The sequence below is a fragment of the Pteropus medius genome, unplaced genomic scaffold (genome assembly GCF_902729225.1).
Source record: "Pteropus medius unplaced genomic scaffold, Ma_sr-lr_union100, whole genome shotgun sequence".
NCBI lineage: Eukaryota > Metazoa > Chordata > Mammalia > Chiroptera > Pteropodidae > Pteropus > Pteropus medius.
Window position 1 is genome coordinate 2,077,009 of NW_024351735.1, and position 11,270 is coordinate 2,088,278.

At 42.5% G+C, this 11,270-nt stretch overlaps 1 protein-coding gene across 7 annotated transcripts in view; it reads right to left on the reverse strand.

The window, feature by feature from the left end:
* The window catches only part of RBPMS (RNA binding protein, mRNA processing factor), a 153,393-nt gene extending 146,894 nt beyond the window's left edge, over nt 1-6,499 (reverse strand). For 2 of the 7 annotated variants that reach the window (XM_039846452.1, XM_039846449.1), the window contains exon 1: nt 6,045-6,454. In XM_039846452.1, the coding sequence (XP_039702386.1) occupies nt 6,045-6,110 (66 nt within the window). In that variant the 5' untranslated portion in view covers nt 6,111-6,454. Of the gene's footprint in view, nt 1-6,044 lie in introns of all 7 variants that reach the window. The other 5 variants (XM_039846454.1, XM_039846450.1, XM_039846448.1 and 2 more) reach the window with 5 other exon arrangements.
* Nucleotides 6,500-11,270: the final 4,771 nt, after the last annotated feature.

The window sequence follows — 11,270 nt, forward strand, 5'->3', positions numbered from 1 at the left end:
TTTAAAATATTCTCCCAGTATTCTTTAAACAGTCATACCCAAATTATCCCCAGGCATCAAATAAGCTCATCTCCATCAGGGAGGACATCCTGAAACCAACATTGCATCAATTTAAATACCTGGTCCCACATAGCATCAAGCCTACTGAGCCAAGCAGCCACTTTTACTACAGCTATTATTAAGGTTCATTCCCCTCATTCCTTCCCAGGTTTTTTTCTTTGACCAAAGCAAGCACACTATTCAGGAGGAACATTTGCATTCCCTTTCCCCTACCCCCAGGCAGACACTCAGGTGCCAAATGAAACTGAACACAAACATTCCAAAGTGGCTGTCACAGAGAGAACACTTGTTTGAGAACCCAAGGAGCTCTGAGCTCTTCCACCTAACCAAGGCTTCTAGGAGCCCATGTCCAAAAGGTCAAAGTGAGTTCCATAGCAGAAAACAAATTCTAACATTGAAAACCCAAAAGCACCTCGGAACAAGTGGGCCCACAGTGGCTGAAAGATGGACCGGCAATGCTCACCTGTGTACTCAATGAAAACTATGGATGACAGGTGGAGGGAGTTAAATTTCCCAGCTGATCCATCATCCATGACTTCTCTAAATCCCCTGTGGACAAAGGACCTCAACAGTAAACAGTGGCTGCTTTTTTAACAGCTTACCTATACAAAGTCATCATCACCAACCCAATCAATAAGGCTATTTCATATGTTTATAAAGTATGCATTTATCAAGAGTGTGTGTGTGTGTGTGTGTGTGTGTGTGAGTGTGAGAGATACTTCCCTGTATCTCACTGGGGTACTTACTATCTTTGGGTAGCTGTTGAGCATTGAGAACACCATGATGTCATAGAGCTTTTTTAAGAAAGACATGGAAGAAGGTAATGATTCAAGAGTAAAATGGAGATCACAAAAACTAACTTCTACTAGAAAGTAATCTCTTTGGGAGGGGAAATTCAGTTGATGGGATCCTGCAAAAATGTAGACTGAAACTTGACTCCTGCCTTGAAAGCAGCTCAAGCTAGACCAAGAGGGAAAGGTGGTTGAAGCAATCTTGAATGTCAGGTTTAGACTTGTATGGAGAACAGTAGTGCCGAAGGATTTGGGGCCATCAGAAGATCCAGCAGCATGGTATAGGGATGAATTGAGAAAGCATATTAGAAAAGGAAAGCTGCTAAAGATCACTAACATGAGCCAGGATAAAGAAATGAGTGAGATAAACATAAAGGCTACCAGGTACAGAACTGGTCCGATTCCTGCGGCACAGCTTGTGAATAAAACAAAATATAATTAACCCAATGGTCTTGTGACACAGATATTACCAGAGAATTTAGTGAAATCTTCAAAGCAAAAGATATTTGTTTTTGTTTACATGCTCATTTTAGAAAATTTAGAAAGCACAGAAAGCATCAGAAAGTAAATAAAAATTATCTGTAATCCACCAGATAACTTTTATTAACTTTTAAAATATATTTGGTTATATATATATTTTTAAAGAATTGGCACTATATAGTATAAAACTTTCAAATCTGTGCTTTTCATTTAATGTTATAACATTGATAATATCTCAATTAAAATGTAGTCAGAAGCTAGAAGAGACAAAATCAGATTCTCCCATACAGCCTACAGAGAGAGATTAACAATGTTGATACCTTGATTCCAGATTTCTGGTCTCCAGAACTGTGACAGAACACATTTCCTGTTGTTTTCTTTAAAAATATGGCTTTTAATGGCTACATAATATTCTCTTTCAGGAATTATACCATCGTTTACTTAGCAATTTCCCCATGTTAGACATAGTCTTTGTGAATTTTCACTATCAAAAGTAACTCTGGAATAATCATTCCTACAAATAAATCTTTGTGCATGCTCATTATTTCATTAAGGTAACTTCTTAAAAATGAAAGTACTGAATCAAAGGGCTTAAAAATATTTTGATAATGCCAAAGTCCTCCAGAAAGCTGCACTAATTTATATCACCATCATAATACATAAGAGTTCCCACTTTATTGTCCCATCACCAACATTGAACGTTTTTGTCCTCAAAGCGAAAATATGAACATACAAAAATTACATAAAAGCATCTCCAAAAAGAACCCTATCCAAACTATCCAATAAACAAACGCCATTGGAAACAAAGAAGATTGCAAGTGAGCATAAGGGTTTATCAGGGAAATTTTAAAACCGCTACTGGAAAAATAACAGAACTACAGGTCATATTGACAGTGGTCTTACAGCATCATTTTACTATGAAGTCAACACATTTCCACCTAATCCTAATCTATGACTGAAATATAAATTTATTGTATTAGATTTGATTTGAAATAAGAGACTTCAGATTTGGTTAAATACAAAACGATTCTGTACTATCCCCAAGTCATAATGTAGATTCATCTTAATGCTTGATGCAAACCTGAGGTTGCCACATCAAATTGACATGATACCCTTTCTCTGTGCTAATTATAACAATTTTCTTTATGACCCCAATATTTTGGCAAAATTACTGAGCACTTTAAAAGAAGAAATGTGAGGTAAAGATTTCTATCAACTTCGGAAGAATTAACTTTACTGCATGATTTTTGCCCATCTTTTTAATCAATATTCCAGCACTGTCAAGATTTTTGCTTTAGCTTTAAGAACAAGAAATTTCAGTCAAAGCAACTTAAGGAGAAATAACTCTAACACCAGCACATCAACAAAATAAAACACCTTTGAAATAATGTATAATCAGCCTGAAAAGTACCCAATAACACAAATAAAAATAAAACCAAAGTACATATTTGATTTCCAAAAAAGAAATTTCTATTTTGACATTTCAGTGACCAAAAATAAATTATTTCCATCTACTACTAGGTTAAAAAAAAAAGTCTCAATATTTAAAACTGATAAGACAAGTATGAGTCTATTACTGATATGTTTATTAATTTTAATAAAGTCTGGTCAAGCGCAAACTGCCGAAGGTGTTTTAAGAGAATACTGCCTAGTCCAAAATTAGAGGCAAATTCTAGGAATGATTTTCTTGTAAACTGATGTAATAAATCACCTAATGCCCTATATATAAGCCTCATAAATCTCAGATCCCAGTAAGACTTTGACAGCCGTTTTTTCTCTATAGGAACAACTTGCTTAGGGACCCGCATGTATAGCATACTGGAGGCCAGAAAGCCAAATGTATTCTCTTACGTAGTTGGCTAGCTAAATCTTAAAATTATTTTTCCTCGAAGTTTTAAATACTATCCAAAGCAGAAGTCTATGTCCTGCCCAAGTTCTCAAAAACTTCCAAACCTAAAAAAGCTGCAAAAAGTCTCCCAAACCCTAGACTGTTCAATCCATACAGTTGGAACCAAATAAGTGTTTCTACCTTAATTTCAGAGTAAGCTTTAGAAGCTCTCAAGCAGAGCCCAAACATTCTATAAGATAAAAGGAACTCATTTAAAAAAAAACTAGAAAAAAAAAAAAAACAACCTTGGATTCTGTAATGTGGCAGAGAAAGCCTAAATTACCCTGATGATCTATGAAATAAACTATTTTCTCTTAATGATGATTGGACTTGCTCTTCCCCATCAGTGCAATCACCACCAGAAACTACAAGAAGACACATTTTTCCTCTCATCATTATGTGTATATACATTTTATATGTGTGTGTGCTGTTACTGGAGTCCTCAGCCCAGACTTTTAAATGTGTTTAAGGACAAATTGCTGATCACTGGGTGGGCAGGAAAAGGGTCCAGTATGGTGGTTTTGTATAATGCTGAGCACATTAATGGGACTCACTGAAAACCATATTTATTTTACTTGTGGCTTTTTGAGTTAGACAAAAGAGGTTAGAAGTTTTCCAAAATCAAAACATAAACCCCAGACGGAATTAGGGCAAAATTACCTGGATCGTTCAGGCCGACTTACTTTCTTTTCCTGAATTTTTAACGGTATAAAGCTTCACTCTTTATGGTGTATTTGTTTTGCACACTCCATCTGTACAACTTGGGTTCTGAAATCTTCCTGACCGTCCCCTTATTAAAATAACAAGTGTCTTGTTAAAGCTACTGACACTAGAGCCACATGCCATTCCCACCTAAAATCAAACCGTGTCAGGGCAACAGCAGAGGTAAAAGGTAGTAACAATATTGGGATCACTCCCAATTCTACTTGGACACAACCTCACACTTCTAGTTAAAGTGACCAGGCAGGCAGACCACAGCTCAGTACTGGCGGCAGTTAGGTTGAGAAAGGTCAAGCAGAAAAATGTGACTTTTCTCTATTGAATTTTATCATGTCAAGTAGGTTATGGTTTGGGGACACTCAAACCTCTTTTGCTATATACCAAAAACAAAAAGAAAAAAGAAATCTTTGGTTTGCCTTATTAACTGTTTCCAAGTTTTCTCAGTTGGGTGAACAGAGAAAGGTGGTTTCATACAATAGTCTTACCCTTAGAAGTAAACATATTGCCAACCTAACAGAAATAGAAGGGTTTCTGAAGCAATTATTACCTTGATGTTAGGTGAATTAGTTAAATACAGCAATTCATAAAAAAGGCAAACTTGTCATTGTTTCTTAAATTGCATTTTAGTGGTAGAGAAAATAAATAGCAAAGAAGCCAACAAGGTTCTAGAAAAAAGTGGAACTTGTAGTTTAAGTCTTCATCTCTTTGAAAAAGGAAATGTCAATAGTATTCCTTCCCTTGCGGCTAAAACAAAAGGCATGTAAATAACGCTTTTCAAAATATAGTTTATAACAAAAAACGGCAAGTTCCTCAGGGGAGAAGGCAATTTTTGGCTTACTGCAATTCATCTAGATTGCACTACCACACAACTGTTTAAAATCTTGTATTAATTTGGCAGGAGACTTCTTAGGTCTCCATCTTCCCAATTTACAAGAGGACAAAGTGCTGAGGGCTTATATGTATTAATTAAATCCTCTGCAAAGTTAGTTTCACTATCAGAATTTAGCTTGCACATAACACAGAATCCCAATAATAATCTCGATATCCCAACCGCTTTAGAATCAGCTTACCATTCTGTTAACTTTATATGTTAGGATGCAATACTTGTAAGAATGTTTTATAGGTCGTATCTAGATGCATACTTTCTTGCATCTACACACTCTAAAATTCCTTTTAGAATGTTTAAGAACTCAACCAGGTGGGATCTTAAAAAGTAGGAGAAAAATATTCTTTCTTGGACTCCAGATAATAAACCTGCAGGAACAGAGCCATTTAATAAGATGCCACAAATATCCTAATTATGGAATTTTGAAACGTGTTTTCAGGAGTTCCCTCCGACACTTACTGAATTGTTTCTACCATAGGAACGCTTCGCAGCCGCAACATTTTTATCCTTATTACGGACGCACCCTTGGAAGTCAAAGTCCTACTAAAATAGGCTCGATGATCATTTGGTGAACTGTAAAGTTTTAAGCTCGTATTCTGCTCCCCACGTCGCATCGCCCTAAATTTACAAAACCTAATCACCCAGGTTCAGGGTCTTTGACTCATCAGAGAAGAATGCGGCTGAGGAGTTATCTATTAATCCAAAATGCCTCAGCTGGAAACATATTTCACTAAGAACTTAGAAAGTTGAAAGGGAGGGGGCAGGGAACAGAAGATATCCTCTAAGACGAACTTTCCCTGATTTCTTCCTTAAACCACACGCAACCCCCACCACCACCACCACACACGCACACACACGCACACACAACTTCCAGCGCCGGACACAGAACTAAGTCCTGACCCTGTGGGTCCCAATAATCTGAGGTCACCCAGGAGTCAGCTCTCGATTCCGCTTTTAAAATCTCAGGCAAACAAAGCTGAGCATTATACTTTCAAAAGTCTCCGAAAAGTCCTCAAGTTACGCAATTTTAGGCACGCACCCACAAAAACACACTCTCCGAAGATACACCCTGCCGGGGCTACCGTCTGGGGCAATTCCCAGCCCCTAGACTGCGGCACCCCGGGACCAGCGCCCGCGCCCGGCCGGCCGCCCGCACTTGGGGGGAAAGCGTGGCTTGGGTCCCGGGTCGCACCCGCCACCGCACAGAGCCACTCAGTACCTCTTCCTCCTGAAGGTTGGCCTCGTTCGGGGTGTTCTCCTTCTCGGCTTTGACGCCGTTGTTCATCTTCCCGGTCCTCCCTCGCCGGGCAGGGCTGGGCGCGGGGCTGGGCGAGGGCGCGCTCGCCCACTGTTCCCTTCCCCGGGCGCGGCGGCTGCGGCCGGGGCAGCGGCGTCTCGACTTCGGGCTCCGGGCGACTCAGGAAGTGCGCGAGACCCGGCAGGGCGAGGCGAGGCGCGGGCGGGCTGAGGAGGGGACGGAGACAATCGGGACCCGGGCGCGAGACCTGGACAGGGAGGCGGGCTCGAGGGAAGGAAGAAAGGATGGGGCGAGGACGCGCGTCCCAGGAGTGACCCCAGAGAGTTGGGGATGGGGCCGGGTAGGGGCTGGGGGCGGCCGCCGCCCGAGCCCAGCAGCTGCTGAGGGAGGGGGCGAGGGGCGCCCGGAGAGGCGGAGGCGGAGCAGCGGGGCGCGGGGCGCGGGGCGCGGCTGGGACACGGGGACCGGCAGAGTCGCTGAGTGCGCGCTCCTGGCAGGCTCTGGGAAGTCCGGGATCCGAGCAGCGCCCTTTCTCTCGCCTTCCTCCCTCCCCGCTCCCCGCTCCCCTCCCTCACCTCCTCCCTCCGCCCTCCCTGGACGTGGACTGCAGCCTGTCGCCGGCAGGAACGGGACGCGACCGCGAAGCCCCCGCGGGAGGAGGGGCGGCGCCGAGGGCAGCTGCCCCGCGGCCCAAAGCCGTGCGCGGGAGAGGGACCCCGGGCGGAAGCGGCTGACCCCCGCCCCCGACTCCCCTGGAGGTCGGAGGGCTGGGGCCGCGGAAGGAGGGGAGGTCAGGCTCTCCCGGGTGCCCTGCCCCTGGGGGCCCTGACGGCTGTGCGGGGCCCGAGTGGGCGAACTGGTGCTCGTGAGCTTGGAGGAGCCAGGCCCTGCCAGTGTGACCACCGAAAGGTGTGATGTGTTACTTTTGTTCGGTGGCTTCTCCCGAGGGATTTACACCCACATCCCTAAGCCTGTCCCTCCTTTTCTGTACCGGGTTACACCCATTTCTCCCCTTCTAGTTGACAGCTGAAAATGACAGGATGCAAGAACTCCAGTGACATCCGGGGACAGCCCGCGCCGGGCGGGCGTTCTCAGGGCGCTGCTTCGAGCCCACCTCAGATGCTACCGGGTCCTCCAAAACCCCTCCAGTGTCCCCGCAACGGCCGCCTTGCTCTCCGCTAGGCTCCCCGGGGCCTCTGCTCAGACTCCTCTCACAGTCCTTATCAGATTGTTCTGGAATTATGTTTACCTGGCTGTCTTTCTCACTCTTTTGAGAGATCCTCCCTGGAAGACAAGACCGTACCTTTTTAATCCCACGGCTTCTTAAATACTCTACCTGGTATATTAGTAGACGCTCGAGAAATATTTGTTGGCTAAAGGAACATTCCTTACTCCACGCCGAAGTGGAGGCCAATACAGGTTAACTGCAGAGGGTCAAAGCAGCTTAAAGGAGAAAGGGGCTAGGCATTCTGGGAGGTCAGCGCACGATGCCTTATGCACCAACCACGCAAGGACCATGTGCTTTCCTTTCCTCACCTGTGAAATAGGAGTAGTTTTATTTATCTCCCAGGAGTTTGCTATTAGAGGAGATTATAGGTTGATAGAGCCATAGCACCTAGCACCCGTTCTTACTAAGTTTAAATTTACGATATATGGAACCTAACATTATTAAGATAATTTCCACTTTTCCCGCGCCATAGAGAGCTTTTCCAATACTGTATTATTTAAGCTTTCAAACGTGACTGCTGCAAGCACATAAACTTTCCCTCACTTTCCACCTCCAGGAATTCTCTCTCCCAGCACAGCACCAATCACAATTTCTATTTATTTATTTGCCTGCTCACTGTTTATCTCTTTTTCCCCTCCCTCACCCCACTAGACATTCTTTACCCTATACAGGTTTAAGTGCTGCCGGGTATGGGTGAGGGTGGCAGTGGGAATTGACGATAAGGCTTCCGCTGTTAGGGAGTTTAAAGTGCTGTTGTGGAGACAAGATACCCAAAACAACTCCACGGTAACGGAATCTCAGATCTTGGTTCAAATTGTGGAAAGCAAAGAAAATATCTGCCTTAAGAGCATTAGGAAGAGAAAAACAGTAGTGATTCTTGAATTTCACATTGGATTTTTCTTAGAGTTTAGGGGAGTCTGAAGATTTTGATAAAGAGATTTAATTGCTGTCATGTTGCCATTTCTCCCTGTGAGGGGAAAAAAATGTATCCTGGATGAAAATACACACAGAGTCTATTGAAATTGCAGCTGAAGTTCAGAAGAGGCAAGGGCTGCAATTAATCTGGAAACTTGGACAGCTGTTTCCACTTCCAGTTCCTCTCTTGGTTATATGAGGAACCACAAGGGGGCAATGTCTTCCTGAGCAATGGCTAAGTGGTGGTCTTGGGCCCCTGTGCTGACCAGCAATGCCAGCACTTTACCCTCCTTGGCCTTTCTTGCCTGTTACTGAGTACACGTCACAGAAAAGCATTGTCTTGCTGGAGTCTGGCAAAGGCCCAAGAAAAATGACAGTTGAACTAGTCATTGATGATGGTTCCAGTCAGACTCCACTTTTAAGTAGGTGGAAAATGCGTGATTCCAGGATTCTGGGGGGAATTTCCCTCACCCCCACCCAGGGAAATGTGGCTTAATTCCACGAGTCAGCACTTTGTCCATTGTTAAAAGTCAAAAACCTCTAGGATAAAAAATAATAATAAAATAATAAGTTCCATGACTGGAATCTTGTCTAAATTGTTCATTATTGTGTTCCCAACACCTAGATAGTGCGTAACACATAGTAAGTAGGCACTCACTGATTATTTTTGAATGCATGAACGCACTGTCTTATCAGTTTTGATTCTCAGGCTCGAATGACATTATCAGATCCTCCCAAGACCCTGCAGGAAGGACTGAATAAGTGGAGGCATCTCAGCATGGAGAGCCACCACAAGGGCACTAGGCAGATTCGTGGTAGCAGTCGTTAGTCACTATTTTGCAGAGGGGAGACCCTAGATAGCTTGTGCAGAATGGGACAACTGATGAGATTTCAAGAAATAAAAAATAAAATCACACTGCTCAGCACAAGAGCCCAAGACCACCAGTCAATGGACACATCGGACGGTTGACAACAAAGCAGGGAAATCTAGAATATAGTCAGTGGCGAGATTGAAATTCAGGTGTTTTCAGAAAAAGTGTATGGGGATGGGGTAATATGCCAGTAAAAGTAAAATTTTGTCCTTTTATTAAGGATGGTTTAGACTTATTTGAAAGAACAATAGAGTCATGTTGCCAACAAAACTCAATGAAAACCTGTAAATTTAGCTATTTATAAAAACATGTTTTTGTGGGAAAAGTGTGTGTATCTGTGAAGGCAGGGGGGGAATGTACGTTCATTCAGGATATAAATGATCTTTATGACCTGTTTACTACATCAAAGAAAGTTTCTAAAGTGAGATATCCTCAGTAGCAATAGTTTCCAGACGCACCAAGAATTATAAGACAACAAAGGGATTTTATATCCTAGAAAAACAGGACTAATGACTAAGAAACATCTGCTTTCTTTCCTGCCCGCCACCCTACCACATTGCTTCTGGCTTACCAGGTTACATGCTAGATTGATAAGAAAATATTCTATGCACCTATAGTTTTTTTACTCATTCTATATCTCTGTGTTCATTTTGAGGTGTGCTTTAAGAAATCCAGACCTATAATTGTGTCTTAAATGTTTGTCTCTGGTAATTACAGACGTTAAAAGTCTATTTTGAGGCATGGACTTTGTACCTATGTTAGCACTGCAGCAGACGGCTGCAGTATCTATCACATGTGTTGTGATTGTTAGCTCTTCTGCATCTTCCGCTGGACCTAAAATGTGTTTGAGGCCAGAAGTTGTTTTTTGGTTTTTGTCATCCTTAATATTTCTTTCTCTTCTACCCACTCCCACCCGTCTCCAGGCCATCATAATCTTCCCCTGAGTTTATTTATTACTTTTTAACTGTGGCTAAAAATCACACAACACAGTATATACCATCTTAGCCATTTTTAAGTGTATGGTTCAGTAGTGTGAAGTATATTTACAATGTTATACAACATCCTCCTGATCTTTACCTTCTAAATACTTCTGAGATTCAATCACTTCCCTCCAATTATTTGTGAAAGCTCACACAACCACGTAGAGAGGCTCATGTGGGAGAGAATTACAGCCCCAGCTGAGTGTTCAGTGGACAGCCGGAACCAATTGTTAGCCTTGTGAGGGAGTAATCTTGGAAGTGGATAATCTAGCCCTAGTTTGGCCCCAGCTGACGCCACATGAAAGAGAGATGAGCTGTCTTCACTGAGTTGAGCCCAAACTGCAAAATTGTTAGCAAAAAAGTGAATGCTGTTGTTTTAAAACACTAAGTTCTTGGATGGTTTGTTTTATAGCAATAGATAATTGAAACATATTTGCCTACCTAGACATGAGATTCTGTTGTCACAGAAACCTAAATCTGTGGCAGTGGCTTTGGGATCAGGTGGAGGTTAGAAGCTAGCAGAACTTTGAGGAATCTGCTAGTGAAGAGCATTATTAAAGGACAGTGAAAGTATTGCTATCACAGACTGGAGAAAGGGGAACCCCATTTATGTATTGGAAGAAGAATTAGCTAAATTAACTCTTTGTTACATGAAAGAAAAGATACCTAATGAACATGTGGATCTGGCTAAGGAGATAGTTGGATAGAATGTTGAAAGGGTTGAATGGCTTCTTTTAGATACTTATGATATAGTACAAGATACATGACATGAGCTGAAAAAAGGAACTGTTCCATTTTCAATCAGAATTTAGAGGAAACAAAGAAGCCAGGACTTACTGGATTTGAAATAAAACTAGTTGTCATTCCTAGCTTCTCCAGAGGACAAAACTCTCAAAATAAGAAATGGCCTAATGGCAAAGGTCAAATCCAAGGTGATATTATGAAAATATAGCCTTAGGTGAAGTTCAAGACGAGGGTGTAGCTACAAGACCCTGTAGTAGAAAGCCTCTATGATGACCCCCAATGATCCCTACCTCCTGGTACTCAAGCCCTTGTGTAATCCCCTCCCCCTGAGTGTGAGCTGGAACTAATGTCTTGCTTTTAATGAATAGAACATGGCAAAAGTGATGGATATTACTACCAGGTTAGATTACTACCAGATTAGAGACCATGGTTCCCAACTTACATACCT